The sequence below is a fragment of the Diplodia seriata genome (assembly GCF_021436955.1).
Source record: "Diplodia seriata strain FDS-637 chromosome Unknown scaffold_11, whole genome shotgun sequence".
NCBI classification, from domain to species: Eukaryota; Fungi; Ascomycota; class Dothideomycetes; order Botryosphaeriales; family Botryosphaeriaceae; genus Diplodia; species Diplodia seriata.
In genome coordinates this window covers 1,100,671-1,121,209 of record NW_027117318.1, presented here as the reverse complement: position 1 = coordinate 1,121,209, position 20,539 = coordinate 1,100,671, and the positions used below count along the sequence as shown (strand labels likewise).

The following is a 20,539-nucleotide window of genomic DNA, read 5'->3' as shown; positions in this document are numbered from 1 at the left end:
AATTACCACATACCCCTTTGGAAATCCTGACAGCAAAGCCACAAACATCCCTTGACGTCGTTCAAGGATCAGACTACGCGAAAGTTGCGCCGAATCGCCACGATCCGGCCTGCAGCCGAAAGGCAGGTGTACCACGTGGATGAAATTAAACTTCCTGCGGCGCCGAGCCCCAACGGGTATAAAGCATTGTCGCACTATTTCCGGGGAAAGGGACCGCAGATCCCAATTTTACCAGTCGAAGTCGCGTCTACAAACCTCCACACGGCCAAGGAAGAGAGAATGATCGCACGGGGTTCATCGAATATGAGAAAACTTTTTGTTCACCTCATCTCCATTGGTATATACACACAGAAGGTGGGGGCTTTAACGTTATCGCATGCAAAAATATCGAGGAAATTATTGGGACATGAAGCAGAACTTTAGGTATCAAGGTTTCGGGGAACTTGATTAGAAGGTTGTCAACAAAAAATCCAACAAGGAAAACAAAATCGCTAAAACAAAGCCAGCGCAGCGATGCCCAATAGGTGCTTTACAACGACGACAACTCCATTTAGAAGTTGGAGTCGCAAGTGTGCGACTCGGACGAGGCGACGGTGACGTTCTTGGTGATGACCTCCTTGCCGGTGGACGAGGTGACCTTGACGTCGACGAGGTCGGAGCCGAAGCCCTGCTCGTACTCGAAGAAGTTGTACTCGGTACGCGTGGTCTCGGTCCAGGTGGAGCCGCCGTCGACCGAGACGTGGAGGGCCTGGATGGGCAGGTTGCTGTTGACGACCTGCATGCTGAACCAGTTGGCCGAGACGCCGTCCTTGTTGGCGAGCTGCAGCGGCGTGGTGATGCCGCACTCGACGAGCTCCCAGGTGATGTCGAGAACGCCGGTGGCGAGGGCGCCCAGCGAGCTGAAAGCATCCTCGAACAGGTCGAGCGCGTTGTCGCTGCAGTCGGGGCACTGGTCGACAATCATGGCCTTGACCGTCTCGCCCGAGGGGCCCTTGACGTTGACGCAAGCACCGCAGTTGCTGGCGTTGTCCCAGTTGGAGAGAGACAGCGCGGTACCGAAGATGGACGAAGGCAGGCTGTAGCCGCTGAAGCTGCAGGTACCCGACTCGACGTTGCCGCTGTAGTGAGTGGCCTCGCCAGTAACGGCCTCGGTCAGAGCCGTGACAGCGCCGCTGACGGTGCTGAGAAGGCCGCCGGAGCTGGAGCTGGAGCTAGAGCTGGGGGTCGCGACGGCGACAACGCTGCTCGAGGTGGCAAAGGTGGTCTGGGCGTAGGACGCGATGGGAGTCGAGGCGACAGGGGTGTAGACGGGCGTGTCAACCGCAACGGAGGCGGAGGAGCTGGCCGCAGCACCCTCGACACCAGCGCCGTAGGCGGGAGTGGAAGCAGCAGGAACCGGGGTGTAGACAGGGGTGTCAACAGCAACGGAAGGCGTGTTCACAGGGGTGTAGACGGGAGTGTCAACGGCAACGGAAGGCGTGTTGACAGGGGTGTTGACAGGAGTGTTGACAGGAGTGTAAACAGGAGTGTCAACAGCAACAGAGGCCGAGCTCGACGAGGGGATGGCGGCACCATCAACACCGGCGCCATAGGGGGTAGAGGCGGGCGCGGGGGTGTAGACGGGAGTGTCAACAGCAACGGAGGGAGTGCCGGCGGGGGTCTGGGCCGGAGTCTGCGTAGCAGTGACGGGGCAGACAGTGGTGCCAATGGTGACGACCTCAGTAACAACGTGCTCGGAAGAGCTGCCAACGGCATCGACGGTGGTGCTAGTCCTCACAGCGGTGCTGACAATGTGCGAGGTGGTGTACTGGGTGATGGTCTCGGCCTCCGGAGCAGGGGTGTAGACGGGGGTGTCGACAGCGACAGAGGGAGTACCAGCAGGGGTGTTGGCCGGGGTCTGGGTGGCCGTGACAGGGCAGACGGTGGTGCCAACGGTAACGACCTCGGTGACAACATGCTCGGAAGAGCTGCCGACGGCATCGACGGTGGTGCTAGTCCTCACATTGGTGCTGACGATGTGGGAGGTGACGTATTGGGTGATGGTCTCCGGGGCAGGAGTGTAGGCCGGGCTGTCGACGGCCGAAGACAGCGAGTAGCTGCTGGGGGTGTACTCGGCAGCGCCGACATTGTCAGAGCCATCGACCGAGCTGGTGGCACCGGCGGACGGGGACACGGTAACAGTGACCGGTTCGGGGTCAACAGTGACAGTGCGGGTGTTGGTGCACTTGGAGCTGCTGGGCGAGGCAAGAGTCTGGCTAGCACCCTCGGTGGCCGTCACGGGGCAGACCTAGCGGAATGGTCAGTTTCATAACAAATTGCAAAAAGCTAAAATTGGCTGCTCACGGTGGTGGTGTGGGGCACAGTCACGTAGACGGTACCGCCGGTGGCGTCGACGGAGGCCGAGGTGGTGTAGATGGTGGAGGTGGTCCACTGGGTGGGGGTGGCCGAGCACTCGGTGCAAGGCACGCTGATGGTGACCAACTTCTCGGTGGTGGAAGTCGTGTGGATCGTGCTCGTCGACTGGTCAGGGACACCGGCGACCGCGGACGAGGTCGAAGGGACAGCCGAGGCAGCGGACTCGGTCACGGGGCAGACCTAATGGGGAAGGTTAGGAATTGGAGGATCGAAGAGACGGGACTGGCTGTTTACCGTGGTGTACTGGCTGACGGTCTGGTAGACGGTCTCGCCGGCGCCATTGACGCTCGACTGGGTCGAGTAGACGGTCGAGGTGGTCATGGGCGGCGCAGAGCTGGCGGCGGGCGTAGACGTGGCCGGGACCGGCTTGATGGTGACGACCTGAATCGAGGTGGTCTCATCGGCCTGAGCAGACGGGCTCGGGCTCGACACGACGCCCTCGACGCTCGACTCGGCGACGGGCGAGGGGGTCGAGTTGACGGTGGGGGTCAGAGTCACATACTCAGTGACGACCAGGGTGGAGCGGTCACTGCAGACTGACTCCTGGGCCTGGACAAGGCTGGCACCGGCGAAGAGAGCGCCGGCGGCGGCTTTGTTGAAGCGCATGGCGAAGGGGAAAGACCGGATATGGACAAAAAGAGCGTTGGTAGCCGGGTGCTGTAGTAAACAGCAAAAAGAATGGACCTCTGAAAAGTCAGAGAATAACGAGTGAACCGGCCGGCAGGAGGCGCGAAAGCGAGGGTGAAAGACAGTGGTGGAGGACGAGTACTTTTGTACTTCTTTCTCTGAAACACATGGGCACTATTAGGGAGCTCGGGAAATGACAGCGCGACTCGGGCCAGCCGGGGCAGCGTCGCCAGCACTTCCCGAACCGGCTAGCCACCGCTGCAGTGCCGGTCGTTCAAATTGCGGGACGCATCAGCGCGGCGGGTCATTTGCTGGCCCCCAGCCCGGAGCCTCGCCGCCGCGGCCACAGTGCGCACGGCTGCGACCGCCCGCCGAAAGCTGCGACATGTCGCTCTGCGCCGCCGCGCGGGTCGGCCGTCCGGATCTGCAGGGTCGAAGATCGCGCGCGCAGCCGGGCGATGTTTCGCTGGCGACGCGAGAGGGCTGTTTGGTGTTGAGGTCTGCGTGCGGGAGGGCAGCCGCGGACACGCTAAGAAGGCGCCAGGCACAGGCACAGGAACAGGAACACGCTCCTCCTCAGCACGGCCCACCCACGGCTGTTTGCCCAGAAGCAACCCAAGCATGGCCGCACGCAGCCCGCGCCCGGAGCAGCTCTCCTTCACAGCGCTCAACTGTCCTCGTGCCGCCATTGGTGGGGCCTGCACCACGACGCGATTTCGCTGGCTCCAACCCTAACTCTCAGCCCTGTGCCCGCCATCACCGCCCCTCGTATCCCTGCGCCGCCGCATCCGCGGGCGCGGCGTATCGCCGTTTGGCTCTGATGAATGCGACCGCCACACGCAAGCCGCCGACGGCTGTGCGGCTGTTCTCAATTTCCGCCTCGCGTGTGGGGTTGCCTGCCTAGTCGGGTGGAGCCGACTGCCGGCGCACGACAGCCTGAGGCAGCCCGGCCCCGTCACCAGACCTCACCAAGCCAGCACCACTTGCCTGCTGCCACCCGCGCCCAAGGTGCGACACCAGCGGCGGATACATAGAAGAAACCTTCATGCCCACAGCCATGGCCCACCTTGGCGGCGTTTCATCCTTCCGCTCGCATGCCCCCTCGCTTCTCGTTTTATGCTTAGCATCGCTCCTTCACTGAACACCACCTCGAAACACCAGATCCACAGTCGCGCCCGTCAACACGAGTCCCGTTTGCATCATGAGCTATTATCCGTCCACTGTGCCGAAAATCCTCATTCGGACCAGGACCAACGCGCCGGGATGAGCTTGTTTCGAGAGCCCACCGACAGCTGCCAAACGCCAGACAATGCGTCTCTGGTCCTTCTTTCCCGCCCAACAATACACCTGCACCGCCTCGCATCATCTTCTCTTACTCTCGTCACGAGCGATTGCGAGCGAGCGAGAAGGGTGAACGCCCTACGAGGTTGGAATAAGGCGACCGTTTTTTTCTCCGACGCGCGGATCGACAGCGATCTGCGTTGATAACATGAAAGAACGATAGGCAGTCATCAGCCACACGCGCAGCTACAGGGTACGAGAAAATGTGGAGGCGAGCCTTAGCATTCACGTGGGCCGCCGTTGTTGCTGAAACCGATCCGCGCTGGCTGTCTTAAACAAGACCATAACATCATAATCCCCTCATTTCAACACTGCCACAACACATCCACCGCCACGTCGTCCTGCAAACGCCCTTCTACTCGGCTGCCACAGCAAGTTGCAAAGAACTTTCAAGACTCACATATGCGTCCGGATTTTGGCGTCAACTGCCCACGGTATGATGGCTCAAAAGACTCACATCTACGGGGATACATCTGCTTCTACTGCTCACCGAAATGGGCTCAACCTCCTTTTAGTCTACTGTCCTGGTAAAGGTACTTTTTTCACTCTATCTTTCCCATCTTACAGATTCGCAGCAGTTCATTTCAAAGGCTACCATTCTTCAAAAAACAGAACACGTCTACACGTCCTCAATCCCGTTTAGCGACCTATTGTTGATTCGGAGTTTGAGTTCGCCTATCTCCCTCTTACTATTTTATTTTTGGACTGCATGTCGCTTTCATTTCTTCCTTTTCACACATGAATCGTACAGCTTCTCCCACATACCACCTCGTATGGCTACCACCCTCCCCCCACCTCAACAGTCTACCACCGCAGTCCATTTTCGATTTTTTCGCGAAGCTGTTATCTCGCAAAGCCGTTATCCGGTCCCCTATACATGTTCATCTATCTCTCCGTCTCGCCACCAGGCCCCACTCGTCAGCCGATGATGGAGCCGAGTGTGGTACGTTGATATCCTGAGCATCGCTTACCACCAACACAATTCACATACTAAATTCTCCGGAGTTTCACATACACTTTGCTAACACGAGAACGGGGGAACAGGTTCGACAACGAAATAATACATGTCTGGACACGGACAAGCCATTTTATCTGTCTATCTCCCACCAACAACCTCCAATTAGAGAAAGGTAATACAACGTCGACAGCCGACTACAGTGTTATATCAGCTCAGATGCTGTGGCCGTGGGCGTTGACCTCAGCGAAGCCAGCGGCCGCACCACGAGGCTCGATGGGAGCGGCGTAGTGGGCGGGAGTGTCGCGAGTGGTAAGCACGGAGGGCTTGACCGCGTAAGTTTCGCGCGGTGTGGTCTTCGCGGTGCAAGCGGCGGCGTTGAAGCCGTCGATCTCGGACAGGCAGTGCTTCTTGACGCCTTGCTGGATGGCGAGCAGGTGGCGCCAGTCGAGGCTGTCCTCGGACAGCGACCAGGCCATGACGTTGGGGACGCCGAGAGCATCAACGACGTCGACGAACTTCTTGGAAATGTGCTCGGGCTCGTCCCAGGTCCAGAAGAGCGAGGCGTTGCGGTCGAAGTAGTAGTGGCCGCCGCGCTTGGTGTCGGACACGCCGTTCGTCAGCGCGTTCTGCCACGACTGGATCGCCGTCAGCCCGTTGCACTTGCCGTAGCCCGCCTGGCACGACAGCCCGCAGTGCGCCTCGGTGCTGCCGCACCACCCGCCCGAGCTGCAGCAGAAGCCCTCGCCGCACTTGGTGCCCGCGGCGGCGCCGCAGGTGCCGTCGGCGCTGGCCGTCAGGTTCGTCGGGAGCACGCCGGGCTCGCTCGACGGCTCGAAGGTCAGGGCGCCCGACAGGCCGTTGTCGGAGCCGTCGGCGTTCTCGAGCGCGACGGTGCGGCAGTGCTTGCCCAGCGGGCGCTTGGCGCAGTCGGACGCCGGGTCGACGGTGAAGTACTTTGCGTAGAAGGCGAAGCCGAGCGTGGCCTTGGCGGGCGGCAGGCCGAGGTCGAGGTAGCGCTGGATGGACTGCTTGGAGCCGACGAGGTCGGTGTGGTGCTTGGTCGTGTTGTCGCGCCGGTTCATGAAGTCGTACGTCATGATGCCGAACCAGTCGACCACCGGCACGATCTGCGCCATCGTGTCCGCCGTGAAGGCCATCATGTCGCGCGCCAGCCCCGGCACCGCGATCGAGAGCAGCTTGTCCGAACCGATGGCGGCGCGTGTAGCCTTGAGAAGCAGCGGGAAGGCGTCGATCTCCCACACCTTGTCCGCGTTGGGCACCTGCTTGTAGTCGGCCCCGTTGCCGCCGACGTACTCGTAGTCGATGTCTGTTTGGTGGGTGTGTTGTTAGCATGATGGTCTTCTGTAAGTTCCCCTTCCCGCTTTCTCCCCCACGCTCACGTGTTCTCGAGCTCGGGGAGAGAGAGAGAGAGAGAGAGAGTCGACTTACCAATACCGTCCAGGTTGTACTTGTCGATCAGTTTCTTGCAGTTGTTGGCGAAGCGGGTGCGGGCGGCCTCGTCTTTCAGGGTCAGGGTGTAGTTGACGTCGTTCCAGCCGCCGATGGCCGCCAGCACCTTGACGCCGGGGTCGAAGCGGGCGCGGAAGGTCTCGACGGGCTCGAACAGCTCGAAGGTGCCGCCCTCTTCGGTCAGGAAGTCGTTGGTGGGCACGAAGGCCATGATGGCCGTGTCGATGCCGGCGTTGGTCGTCGCGTTGCCCAGGTCGGCAATGTGCCATTCGTCGGCGTACATGATGTAGCGGGCAGAGGCCAGCTGGGTGGCGGCTGCCAGCATGGTGGCCGCGGAGAGGAGCTTCATGGTGGCGACGGTGAGTCTGAGGAAGGGGCTGTGGAATCGAAGGGAGTGACTTGGGTCAAGCAGAAGAGGCTTTTAAAGGGATCCAAAGAGAGTGTGATTGAACATGGACGCAAAAGGAAAGAAAGTTTGCCGTCACTGCTACCCACGCGGAAAAGAGGGTCAGGTGGTGATGGAGCAGTGAGCAAGGGGGACTTGGCCATGGTGGGCAGCAGGCTTCATTTATTCCGTCCACCTTGGCTCCCCTCGTCGCGGACGTGTCAGTCGACCGGCATCGCAGTTGAAGTCGCAAGGCTCAGTCTCTCTCTCATTTCAACGCGGAGGCTCGGTTGAGTCAGTGCGTCTCCGCAGAAAGGTATCGCTGGGGGGTTGGCGCGCATTGGCAACCGCCCTCAGGCCAATCACCGCCGCAGAAGCGAGTCGCAGACTGCCGGCTCTTGCGCAGCATACTTTCGCAACTGCCGTATCCTTCATTCGATTTCTTCCCTCGGCCGGCTCTGTTGGGGCGCAAGTTCTGGTGCGGTGGTGTTGTTCGCGCTCCCGTGGTTGGGAGCAGATGCACATACCCCGCACTTCTCCTCGATGCGCTATTATTGCTTGCCCGGTCGCAAACGGCCGGAAGTTTGCACACGGCCGCAATATAGCTCTCTCACGTTCGGCTTGAGTATGGAAGGTTAGGGCGTTTCATGCGCGTCAACACCCATGACGCGCGACACGAGCAGGGCCCAAAGGCTTCCCGGCCCATCCGGCCGCCGCCGTTTGCTCACCTCCCAAGTCTCGAGAGCCAAGTCAGTATGGTCTTGGGCGGCGTGGCGAACGAAGGGGGCATCAGGCTACCCGGCCCAGATGGTGGTCAGGATACCGTCAAACCTTGGGAGAACTGAACCCTTGCAGGCCGGTCTCGTGCATCCTCCAACTGCGACACCCCACCCCCGCAACGTTTGCGCTCAGCAGCCCCGGACGGACCTTGCGCATCAAGCCATATCGAAGTGATCCATCGCGGTCCGCACTGCACCGCGCATCTTCCACGGCGAAAACGGAATGAACCTTAAATGTTTGCGTAAGTACGGGCCACCGAATGGAAGCTTTTCGCCTTTCTAGCGTTTGGGAACGTACAGCGCTAAAGCAACTAGAGCTTGCTGCGATTCATCCATGTTTTCCCCCATGACGACGCGCATCCCGTATTCATTTCAGGCCTCAATATAGCAACTCGATCATCGATCCTCCCGCCGCCCGCCAACATCCGGCGATCCGTTTCAGACTTCCACACCCTTCGTTTTTACAACGAACAACGCGTTTCCATCTTCTTGACGATGCGGTGATGTCGAGACTTTTGAACGAGCTGTGAGAAGATTCTCGAGTAAGTGGCACGCATGAATGAAACAGCTTTGCGAGGTTTGTTGATGAAAGTAAATCGTTTGTTCATGACTCGAGCGAATAACTCTTCTGTACAGAAATAGAAAAAACCAGTCCAACCCGATCCCCTCGAAATGTGTCCAATATATACAAGAAAGACACCATTCCATCCTCCCCCCTCAGAACTCCCTTTCGCTAACAAACAGTAAAAAAAGCAACAGGATATCAACCACTCTCCCCACGCACCGCACACCCTCTACCGAGCGCGGTCGTTGATAGGCATGCGCCTGATGTCCCTCTTCGAGCTCGTAGCCTTAGGCAGGGCGCCAGTGCAGTCGGCCCAGTTCTTGTACGTGTCGCTCGAGATGCCCAACATGCCGAGGCGGAACATGGCGTCAGCGAACTTGCCGGTCCACTTGCCCTGGTTATCGACGAAGCCGGCGAACTCCTTGCCAACCGCCTTGGTCTTATCCGACAGGTTGACATCGCTGTCGAAGCGCGACACGCCGGCCGGCGGGCTGTACGTTTCGGCGTAGTACTTGACGTCCCACTTGCCGGGCGTGCTGTCCTGGGGCGCGCCGACGGGGATGGCGGATTGACCCACGTTCTTGCTCGTGCTGTGCGCGCCGATGAGCGCGGCCAGGTCGACGGCGCTGAACCCCTTGTCGACGAAGAGCTGCAGCAGCGAGTCGTGGTCGCTGCCCGGCCCGAAGCCCGGCGGCATCACGCCCGTCGGCGACGCCGTGGTGGAGTCGCCGCGGCCGACGAGCGTCTTGACCGACGGCCCGCCCGGGCACGTCACGATGGCGTGGTTGCCCGCGAACTGGATCAGGTCCGCCGCGCCCACGCCCAGCGGCTTGTACGTGTTGTACTTGGTCGTGATGTACGCGTGGTACGTCTCCAGCCCGTGGTTCTCGCCGCGCTGGATCTCGGACGGGACGAGCAGCAGCGAGCCGTCGGCGCCGCCCGAGGCCGGCGCGTAGCTGGGCAGCTTGGTCGAGAAGGTGCCCGCGTCGTGGAAGGCGTAGCGGATGGCGGCGCGGGCGAGGTCGGTGCACTGCCCGTCGGTGCCGAGGAAGTCTTTGCTGAGGTCGGATGAGAGCGTGGTGTAGACGGCGGGGCACGACGGGGTTTTGCGGGCCGCGAGCGTGGAGAGGGCCCGGGTGGTGATGTCGTTGATTGACGAGGAAAGGGAGTCAAGGGATGACGGGAGGGAGAAGGAATAGGCGACGCTTCCGCATGCGGAAGTCAGGAGGATGGTCGAGGGACGCATGGTTGCCGATTGGTTGGTTGGTCGGATTGCTTCTTGGAAAGGTAAGATGCTCTGATGATGAAGGCTGAAGAGAGAGATGCTGCTGTTGATGGATTGTACAGAAACGCAGGGCGACAGCCGGCCTATATACGAAGTCCCTCCTCTGCTCTGGAGGCGTTGACTTGTCGCAGCAGCCGTCTCTGCTCGTCTGGTCTCGAGCATCTTCGCGCCGCCACATGTTAGACGAGCGGGCAGGGGCCACCGCCACGCGCGTGGGCGCTAGAACGTGGCATGAGTCCACGAGGCGGCCGGTACACAGCAGCTGACTGGGTCCTGGTACGCTGCGGAAGAAGTGTCCGAACGTTCGCCAGACTCACACAACAGGCTTGCCAAGAAGAAGAATAGTTCCGCTACGTATCGACCTGGCTCAGCTCAACCACACTTGCCCTCCGTGCGGAGACGGCGCCCACGCGGATTCGGTCGAACTCGGTTCAGCTGGCGAGGTCTACCGTACCAGGCGGTCGGCTCAACAAGTGTCCGCCAGCTGTGGTGCATGTCACTGGACTCCCCGGCATCGAGTTGAATCCCCGCGCAGCCGGGGCGGAAAGTATAAACCTGACAGCTCCACTCTCCCGCGTCCGCCAGCGCTGGAGGAATCGCGGCAACCCCAATCAGCGGGCGTGTAGGAGCAAAGTCCGGAAGCGAGGTGGTGCGGCTGAAGACACCTCTTACCATGTGCGGTTTAGCCCCGATGCCTCCCCGCATACGTGATGCCCGTATAGGCAAGCGAGTGATCCTCGATCGGGCAAGAAAAGCTGAGACGGCCGCTGTCGTCGGGAAGATGCCGTGGCCCGGGGCTTGCTGACGTCCTGCTTGGCACGCCATCCCCAAGCTTCTCCAGCAGCCATCTCTTGTCCCGCTCTTTCGGTCCCGGGTTCTCGCCCTCCGCCCATGGTCTAGACTCAGGAACAATCGTTCGACTTTCCAGCTGGGCGGGTCTTTGGTTGCCACGAGTGTACTAACAGGTACCTGGTACCTTGGCGGAAGAGCGGGGGGAAAACGTGTTCGCGTGGGCACCGTTGGCACTACCACACGTGAAAAATGCGCCGGTCGGTTCATAGTTCTGGCAGGTGCCGGTGTGCCTGGCCCGGTCAGTTCCGACATCTCGTGAGCATTCGCGAGGGTGAAGAGCAAGGATGAGAGGGCGAGGGGAAACAACGACAGCAAATTGACTGCCAATCGCTAAAACGTTATACGAGATCGGAGCTATTTTCGTCGCCGCCACGTCGATCAGCCGTGCGGCGTGCATGGATTGTAGGCATGCTAGCGTTGAACTCCGCTCGAGGAAAATCCAGATTCCAGCCCGCGCTCGCCGAAAACACGGCGGAGGACGACATGGCGTTTGCATGCGACTACCGAATGCAAGCCGGACAATAGCAAGTCGATCCTCCTCGATGCAAGCCGCAAAAGCCACCACCAAGCCGCCGCTTCTCCACACTCCGCACCCATCCCAACCATTTCCATCCAACCACGTCGTCGCGATTACCACGGGCTAGCGTGTACAGGTCAGCAGCTCACTTTCAGCAAAGGTGATCGGGAAGTGTAATCGTCTCTGATCTGCTTTTCATTCGTTCTCGGCCATGACCGCCAACAGCTGTGGCTTTTTCTATTCGTCCGGCTCCCCCGCCGAATGGCTTTTGGCCCCATGTGGCTAAAGCCATTGGCAAACTGGAGCTTGGTCTCAAGGTATTTTCCGATGGTATCGTTTCCCTCCCCCTCCACCCGCCGTCTAGTTTGTTTATGCGTCCCAGTCTATAATCCCTAAACAAGCAAAAGTGGCTTTCCTCTGCCAAGACCGTGCCTATGAAGCCCGCCAGCCAGCTTCATGCAGCAGGTCACAAGAAGTGAAGAAAACGGAAGGAAAAAAAAAGGAATAGCCCGGCACATCCCTTCTGGCTGGTTCGGATGATACCGAGCTGAAGAAGTCGATAAACAAGAAGTAGTGGAAGCGACTAGCAACAGAGAAAAAGGCTTATCAGGCCAACCTAAGCCTCGGCCTTGATGATGTCGGCCGCCTTCTCGGCGACGGCGTAGAGGGTGGAGACCAAGTGGCCGCACACCTGGAACGGCAGCACGCCGGCGTCGACGACGCGCACGTTGCGGGTGCCGTAGACCTTGAGCGACGAGTCAACAACGCCGCCGAGCTCCTCGGGCAGCATGGCCGTGGTGCCGACGGGGTGGAAGTTGGAGCGGTACGTGTCGAGCACCCACGCCGACAGCTCGTCGTCGGTCTGCACGGCGGCGCCGGGGGCCGTCTCGTTGGCGAGCAGGCCCTTGAGCGGGGCCGTGTCGAAGAGCTGGCGCACGTACCGGGCGGTGCCGACCTGCTCCGTCATGTCCCAGTCGAACTGGTAGTAGTTGGGGTTGATCTTCGCACCGGCGGCGGTGCTGTCCGAGATGTGCACGTTGCCGCGCGCGAAGGGCAGCAGCGACCAGAACTCGGCGGAGAAGGCGGCGCCGGTGGGGTAGATGAGGATCTCGGCGAGCGGCACCTTGGATTTGAAGATCAGGTCGTACTGGATCTCGAAGAAGCGGGCGTGCGCGGCGGCGGAGATGACGCCGTTGGACACGTCGGACGCGGCCTGCGCCCACGTCGCGAGCTGCTTCTTGACCGAGGCCGCGACGCTGGCGGTGCGGTTGCCGAAGATGTCCTCGACGTTGGGGTAGCCGACGTTGACGGCGGTGCCGCTGAACGACTTGGTCGCCGTGCCGTCGAAGCCGTTGTTGGTCTGGTCCTGCAGGTTCTCGCCGACTTGCGGCAGCGACACCTTGACGGGGACGCCCGCCGCCTTCAGGATGTCCGGGTTGCCGACGCCCGACAGCTCGAGCAGCACGGGCGAGCGCAGCGAGCCGGCCGACAGGATGACCTCCTTGTTGGCGTAGATGGTGCGCGTCTTGCCCGCGCTGTCCTTGACCTGGACGCCGGACGCGGTGGCCTCGGCGCCGGACTCGGCCCACACGAGCTTCTGGGCCTCGGTGTTGAGGAAGACGTGGTAGTTGGTGCGGTTCTGGAAGGGGAAGTAGTAGGCGCGCGCGGCGTCCTCGCGCACGTTGAGCTCGACGTCGAGGGTCGAGGGGAAGACGTTCCAGCCGGACATGTGGCCGCCGGCGATGTCCTGCAGGTACGGCACGCTATTGGCGCTGTACGTCTGGTTGAGCACCTCGGGGAAGCTGATGTTCATCATCTGGTTCTTCCACCCGACCTTGAGCGGGCCCTGGGTGCCGTGGTAGGCCGGGTCGTAGGTCGCGCCGCCCGCCTGCTGGTCCGCGTCGGGCACCTGCACCGTCTCCGACTTCTTGTAGTACTCGAGCAGCGACTCCCAGTTCCAGCCCTTGTTGCCGATCTTCTCCCACGCGTTGACCTGGGCGTCCTCGGCTCTGGTGTAGGCCATGCCTGGTGCTGGTCAGCATCAATGCACTTCAAGTGTCAGGGGTGCCCTCCTTACCGTTGATGGTGCTAGTACCACCAAGAGCCTTGCCGGCACGCAGGGTCTGGGTCTTGCCGCCGGCGTAGGTCTGGTTGGTGGACTCGAAAGCCCAGTCAATGTCGGTGCCTTGCCATGTCCGTTAGCTTCAAGCCCAGTCAAGCAGGGCAGCACACTTCCTTACCGAAGGCCAGGCCGTAGCCGTTGGGGTTGGTGACATTCTCGTTCTGGTAGACGGAGCCACCGGCCTCGATGACGGCGACAGTGACGTTGTGCAGCTCCGACAGACGGTTGGCAACAACGAGACCGCTGGTGCCGCCGCCAACGACGATGTAATCGTACTTGGCCGGGGCCGCCGGGGCCGCCAGAGCCGTGGCCGCGAGAAGCGGTGCGGCTGCGAGAACACTGTGCATCTTTTGGGGTTGTGAAAAGAGTGAAGGATGTTGGGATCAACGGGTGCAACTGCAGAGCTGATCCGGAGTCACTCGGCGGGATAGATGTACATATAGGCACTGGGTCTGGCAGAGGTAAATCCGGCGTCCCGTCACCGGCCCCAGGCTCTATACAGAGGGTTCCAGCGTATACGAGCAAGCGAGGACTTTGTCATGCTTAGCAATTGGGCGGCAAGCAGAGCGATGATCTCACAGTGTTTGCAATCGGCGCTTCAAATTGGCCAGGGGGGCAATGGATCAGGGCCGGACGGCCGAGAAGCTCCGTTTCATCATCGGACCGTGCCGAGAAAAAACGGCCTGGCCTTACCGTTCCGGCGGGCATGCCTCCGGTGCTCGGCCTGCGTGTGCCAAGGGCTGAGCGGCGAATACATCATCGGGAGACACTGCAATGGCCGTCTACACGGCGAGAGTTTGGATCCGCGCACTGCCAAAGATGCGTGCTGCAGCTTCGTTGTCTGCCAGAATTGCGCGATTGAGGCCGTCAGTCCGGCAATGCGAGGACGGAGGCGTCGAAGGTGGAAAAATTGTCGCAAGGCATCATCGGACCGACGGCTGGCAAGAGCGCAGGATCTTCTGCCGGGGTGGCTGATGAAGCATACCCACTCTCTTTCCCCATCCGTCTAGGCCGGCTCGCTCTAAGCTTCAAGGCGCAGGGCGGAAATGTGCCGTTCGGTGAATCTGATAAGCAAAGCATGTTGTAAGCAGCGAATAGGGCGGACGGACATAGCGGATGGCGGCGGAGTGCAGCACGACCTGCACACTTCAGCACCCGTTTCGCCGCTCTTGTGGCCACCGCCTTCCGCAAGGAGTTTCCACAGCCAGTTGCCGCCTTGGGCGAACCCTGATGCTTGTTCAATCCGACGCAGAGGCAATCTCGCCTCGTGGTACAACACCAGCTCCGACAACAACTGTTCCACTTTGTTCCGCGAGCGGATTGGACAAGGCAGTGGCAGCCCCATTAATTGCTTGTATAGTGGAGGGGCACAGCTTCTTCCTTCCCGTTTCTGGTGCGCAGGCCTGGACCGTCCTGTCGGATTTGTGAGCCTCCGCACGTAACCCCCTCCCTCCCGATGTTGTGAGCATCCGATCCCGGTGTGTGCGCGCAGTTTTCCTCTCGTTTCATCCCCGGCGCCGGGCCGCCCTACTATTCAAACGACGTTTGTCGCGCCCCTGATCGGATCGGAGTCGGAAACGGCCGCCAAGCGTTGCCCTGCCTCAGCTCTTTTGTTTTTTTCGAGTCAGTCCGATGATGCACGGCGCTGGCAATGTGTTGCAATCGTCTTAAGGTTTGCGCCGATCAGCAGAACCTGTTCCGAAGTCGCCGCAACACCATGCAAGTGTTTCGGCTTCTGATTCGAGCAAGGCAAAAACGCCGTCGCTGTTCGATATGTTCGACACTCCACCTTCCTCGTTGACCCCTTTCTTTGCGACCTCGGGGTGTGCTGTGTTGCAGAGAATGGGTCCAGGCGGTCGCGGGTGGAGACGCAGCGGAGACCTGCATTGAAGCTTGATCGCAAGCTTCCCCTTCCTGTGTTGCCAAGTGATAAGGAAACGAGTAAGAAAACGAGGTGGATCAGTCCGCGGACCCTCTTCAACTGTGTGACGGTGAAGTCGCCCTGCAGTTCTGCGACTCGGAAAGGGGGAACCAGGTTCGCCATGGCAGAGCCATCGTTCCAGCCTCTCAACGTTTCAACAAACGATGGGCGGTGCCGAGTAGTGATCATCACTGCCCGGTCAAGGATAGATCGAGCAGGCTACTTCGTCTCATCGAAGGCGTCGGTTACAGGCTAGTACCTATAAAAGTGCATGCAACCACCTTCTCTTTTTGCTCGCAATAGGACAGCGGTCGCTGACAACACAACAGCGGCCGATGGCCCTTTCTGCCATCCTCTTCAGAGTCCTGAGATGGGAATGCAGCTCGTAGTCAGTCGCGGCAACCACCGAGTGGTGAACGGACTAGAAGAGTCATTTACACCGACGCTTCGATCCACATCAACAGACATTACGTCGCGGCCATCTGTACGAGCAAGTCCGAGTTAACATCCACAATTGCTAACAGTCAAGTGGTGCTTCAAAAAGTAGGGATCGGCAGCCATCACTCTGGTCCTGCCAGCAATTCGATCGGAGTGCCGATAGGAGCGAAGGACTCACATGTCGTCAAGCGACAATCCAGACCTCTTAAGCCTTCAACCATCGTCAATGGCCGGCCTATGTTCGAAGCAATCCTTCAGCCTCCAGTCGATGATGGCAAGCGTACTGGACTTTCCGGGTCATCGATCAAACACTCGCGCGACCATTTGGGAAAACGCGGGCGAACCAGGCGCGCATTAACGCTTCCCTCGCCATACGGAACGCTAACACCATGGTACATCCACCATGTTGCGGCACGCCACTCCCGCCACTCTCGCCACCAGAGTTCGTCGACACGTGCAGTCGCAGTTTCACGAGAATCAGGCAGAGGCTCCGGTGGTGAAAGCTGGGGTTCGTACTGCATGCGGGGCTGACGCAACCTTCAGGACGTCAATGCCGTCGCAAAGGCTAGAGATATCGCATGTTTCCCGCCTCAACTCCACATTCCTGGTGATGAAACCGCCGCGATACCAAGAAAGCCGGCCTCGTAGCGTGGATGAGACGGGCGTCATTGATCGCTGGGTAGGATCGACGAGGTCGTCAAGTGTTGATCGATTCGCCGTCGCGCGCGCCCTCGGTCTCTCGACCATACCCGTTCGAGCTCCTGCCACGTCCAGTCAGGATGATCCATTAGAGCAGGTGACCGATTTGCTCTAGAGAGACACATTCACCTTCGAACTTCGAACCCACCGCCGCTAGCCCAAAGAGGATAAAGGTAACAATCCTCAGCCTTGCGAGAAAATCATACGACACTAGACGATCATGCCACACCAACCACAAGACGGCGTCCGTCCAGAACCACGGGAGACGGCCAACGGCGCGAACATGCTGGAGAGGCACGCCGTTCGTGACCCGGTCGGCAAGCCGGCGCGACCAACCTGTGAAGCCGTGGGCGGTCCGACGGTACGGTACAGCCGCATCGCTAGTTTAGTAGTTCCGACTGAAGCCACGACAGCTGAGCCGCACTAAGTACTCGCGAGGTTCGGTACGGGACTTGTCCTGTAAAGGCAGCCGGGCTGGGCCAGCTGATGGCGCGCTGGCTTTTTTTTTCTTGGGCCCCGCCGGCCGCATCTGAAACGGGGCCAGGCCCGTGTTTCACCAAAGCTGAAGCTGTCACAGGCCGGAGCCTTCCTGCCCGGTTTCTGATCCTGCGCCCGCCGCGTGGCTGGGGTGCCCGACGACTGTGGCTTGTCGATGATGCGCCTCTCTGATTAAGTGGTGGCCAGTGACGACACGGCGATTTGCGAGTCTCGCGAAACTCTTACACTCTACTTACTTGGCTAGTCGAATCGTGGATTTAGACGTTTTTTCCATCTTTTTCAAAGTTCGCCTCTTATGTGTACATGTTTCCATGCAGCAACGAGAAACAACAGGCTCAAACATTTCGAACCCCACTGTCGGTATGCATCTGGGACGAGAGGAAGAAGCCACAGGGGAAGAGGAGGCCGGAATGGATGCAAAGAGCTGGCAAATCAAGGAAGTAATTCTCAGGCTCCGAACGAAAGAAGCACGACTGCAAAACAGTGGCGTGAGATGGCGGCAAGACGGCTTTCAACAGTGACAGGCCGCGCAGTGGATGACGATAGCCAAATATGGCAGTGCAACAGTGCGACGAGGCAATAAAGTGGATCGCCCTCCAATCACGAGAGTCGCATCACAAAGCCGTTAGCAATAGCACAGCGCAGCGCAGAGTAGTAGGGGCGCGAAGCAGTGCTCGTGCGGCCGACGACGCGCACTGCCTCAATCAGAAATGTTTGGCCTTGGTGTCGCGCGCCTGCAGGAGATCAGAGCGTCGCTTCCAGATTACGCTGTTTCTCGGCCTTTTCGCCAATCTTTTCCCTCGTCCCATCGCAATTGGCATTTGCGAGCGAGTGGTACGTACGCCCCCGGAGCACTGCCGCCGGCCAACGACTCCGATCAGGCAGCTTTCGAGAACACCGGCCCCTATCACGTCCTATAGCCATCGGTCCGAATCCACCTTCGGCATAGTTCGCACCTGGCAAGCCAATGACACCGCGCGTCTTCCTGTGCCGTAATCGTGGGTTACGCGTTGTTGAGCTCTCCATGCTGTGTAGTGAGTGCGTGTATAAAGTAGGCAGTCTGGCGGGACATCAGAGGCAGAAACAAGCAAACAACTCCAGTTACAATCCCACAGCCTTTCATTGGCCACGTGCTCTTTCTTCATACAACGCTCGTTCACCATGAAGTTCTCCACCATCGCCGCGCTTTTCAGCGCCACCGCCCTCGTTGCCGCCCACCCGGAGAAGCACACGGGCGAGGCCTCGCAGCAGGAGCACGAGCTGCTGACCCGCGGCTCTAGCAAGTGCGCCGCCGCCATTGAGAAGCGCAAGGCCGCCTTCATGGAGAAGCGGTCGCGCAGCCTGTACAAGCGCCAGGTGCGCGACGGCCGCATCCACGAGAAGCGCGACCTGGCCGACGTCGACAAGCGCTCCATCTACCCGACCATCCAGAACGACACGTGCATCCTGGCCGAGGACACCATCTGGGGACCTTACGGCATCGACAACGAGATCCTGCGCCACGACCTGCGCGAAACCCAGGAAGGCCTCGACTTCTACCTCGACATCGGCCTGCTGGACGTCGAGACGTGCGAGCCGCTGCCCAACGCCGCCGTCACCATCTGGAACTGCAACGCCACCGGCTCCTACTCGTCGTACACGGGCATCGACCCGCAAACCGCCGAGCTGCTGGACGGCTGGGAGAAGCGCGCCGACGGCACCACCGACGACGAGACGTTCCTGCGCGGCATCATGAAGAGCGACAACGAAGGGATGGTCGAGTTCCTGACGAAATTCCCCGGCTACTACGTCACCCGCACCACGCACATCCACCTGACGGTCCAGGCCAACGTCTCCAACGGCACCTCGTACAGCGCGTCGTCCGTCCAGCACATCGGCCAGCTCTTCTTCGACGAGGACCTGCTCAACTCCGTCTACCAGCTCGCCCCCTACGCCGCCCACCTCGACACCCTCAACCGCACCCTCAACAGCGAGGACTCCCTGCTGACCGCCACCGGCACCAACGGCGCCAGCCCCATGATCTCCGTCGAGTACCTGGGCGGCGACATCAGCGACGGTCTCGTGGGCTACATCACCGTTGGCATCAACAGCACCGCTGCCGGCATTGCTACCACTGGCATGGACGTTAACCCCCAGGGCTTCATTCCTACTGTTTCCGTTGACGATGCGGTTCGTGCTGCTGCCACGTCCGTTGATGCCGCTGCCGGCTACAAGAAGGTGTAGATCCGTCTACTGGAGATTTGCGACCATAGAGAGGTGTGGGCAGAAAAGGCGTTTTGTTGTATTCATTTCTCTAGTCTATTTAAGATACTCAGCTGTCCATCGCGACAGAAATCGCAGTGGGCGGAAACGAATGAAAGCGACCAACACATGAAGCAACTCTTTGTCTCTGTCCTCAATTGTCGTGAAGCATGCGAAGCTCGTTTACTTGCACCACCATCGTTTTCCACATGATTATTAGTATCTACCAGACGGTCCAGTTCGAACGATCCCTTCAGCTCTTTTGGATCGGCCAATCGCAGTTGCCGCGGCATGCATGTAAGCAGCGGGGTGGTCGGATGACGTTGAGCAGCAGCCTTGTGGAAACGTGTCGAACGTGTAACCTCGCCTTCTTCTCCGCTTTCCCACCTCGCCACGCACCGGCGGAGAGTGTCGGCCATTGTCGCTCTATGGCCTCAACTGATTCATGCTTCTTTGGCGCGAACATTCTTCTATCCGACAGCACATGAGTCCACTTCCATTCTTGGTCTTGCCCGTTTCTTCTCCATGGAAGAGGATTTTGAGTCTGCGGTCATACCGCACCAGCTATGCTCTGTCTGCCAGAGAGTTGCGGCAACCTACATACCGGACGAGTACTGGCAAAGAGAATCTTTCTTTGAAGATGAGATAATGCGTGAGACAACTTGGAGGTTGGGCGAGTTCAAAAGGTACCGGTCACTTCCTGATATCCGCCTTCACTGGGAATCAAGGAGGGCCCTGAAACATCACTCCGACTTGAGTTCCCTTCGGAAGTCTGCTGAAAACGGATGCCATCTCTGTGCGCTTTTCGTCGGCGCGCTTCGGATCAAGGACCAGCCATTTCAGGAAACTATCAGAAATGAATCTTCCGGTAGAAATCAACTGTACATAGCCCCAGGCGTCTCATATCCGTTTACAACGAAGGCTTTCAGTTCGGTTACGCTTAGACTTTTCGACACTGATCCGACAATACGGGCCACAGACCTATCAAGCGTTGAGATCCATCAACAGTACCTGAGAACCATCGAGCAGCAACTTGGCATCAGCGCACCCGAGGGCGGATCTAAACAATCAACTAAGTCCCGGTTCAGGTGGTCGAAATCCACAGGGTCCATCGCAGGAAGTCGAATGATAGCCGAGTGGCTGAAACATTGCACAACGCATCATAAGGATTGCAAGAAAACACCTGCGGACCCTTACATGCCAACTCGATTACTGGACCTGGAAATGGCCTCGCCTGATGTTCGACTTATCTATGGGAGTGACATAGGCGTTAAGCCTTACGCCACTCTAAGCTACTGTTGGGGTCGTTGCCCCACTGTCACTCTTCAAACCAAGAATCACCAGGATTTCTTCTCTCAAATCAAAGTTGAGACCCTACCCAGAACGATTCGAGAGACAATAGAGATTTGCAGGAAACTGGCCATAA

General features: G+C 59.4%; 5 protein-coding genes across 5 annotated transcripts; 1 reads left to right on the top strand and 4 right to left on the bottom strand.

Annotated features, from left to right (window-relative positions):
* Positions 1–550: 550 nt before the first annotated feature.
* SLS55_010046 (uncharacterized protein) lies at positions 551–3,021 on the bottom strand (the record flags this gene model as incomplete). The annotated part of the gene is made up of 3 exons (XM_066781437.1): positions 551–2,287; positions 2,344–2,595; positions 2,650–3,021. 3 exons carry the CDS (start codon positions 3,019–3,021, stop codon positions 551–553), a joined length of 2,361 nt encoding a protein of 786 aa, XP_066628439.1.
* Positions 3,022–5,553: 2,532 nt separating this feature from the next.
* SLS55_010045 (uncharacterized protein) lies at positions 5,554–7,160 on the bottom strand (the record flags this gene model as incomplete). The annotated part of the gene is made up of 2 exons (XM_066781436.1): positions 5,554–6,668; positions 6,791–7,160. 2 exons carry the CDS (start codon positions 7,158–7,160, stop codon positions 5,554–5,556), a joined length of 1,485 nt encoding a protein of 494 aa, XP_066628438.1.
* A 1,609-nt stretch (positions 7,161–8,769) lies between these two features.
* Positions 8,770–9,786, bottom strand: GP1 (fungal class II heme-containing peroxidase; the record flags this gene model as incomplete). The annotated part of the gene is made up of 1 exon (XM_066781435.1): positions 8,770–9,786. The coding sequence occupies one exon, from the start codon at positions 9,784–9,786 to the stop codon at positions 8,770–8,772; it is 1,017 nt and encodes a 338-aa protein (XP_066628437.1).
* Positions 9,787–11,810: 2,024 nt separating this feature from the next.
* On the bottom strand, positions 11,811–13,663 carry SLS55_010043 (uncharacterized protein; the record flags this gene model as incomplete). Its single annotated transcript, XM_066781434.1, has 3 exons — positions 11,811–13,219; positions 13,272–13,379; positions 13,435–13,663. The coding sequence occupies 3 exons, from the start codon at positions 13,661–13,663 to the stop codon at positions 11,811–11,813; spliced, it is 1,746 nt and encodes a 581-aa protein (XP_066628436.1).
* Positions 13,664–18,033: 4,370 nt separating this feature from the next.
* SLS55_010042 (uncharacterized protein) lies at positions 18,034–19,095 on the top strand (the record flags this gene model as incomplete). The annotated part of the gene is made up of 1 exon (XM_066781433.1): positions 18,034–19,095. One exon carries the CDS (start codon positions 18,034–18,036, stop codon positions 19,093–19,095), a length of 1,062 nt encoding a protein of 353 aa, XP_066628435.1.
* Between the last annotated feature and the right edge of the window lie 1,444 nt (positions 19,096–20,539).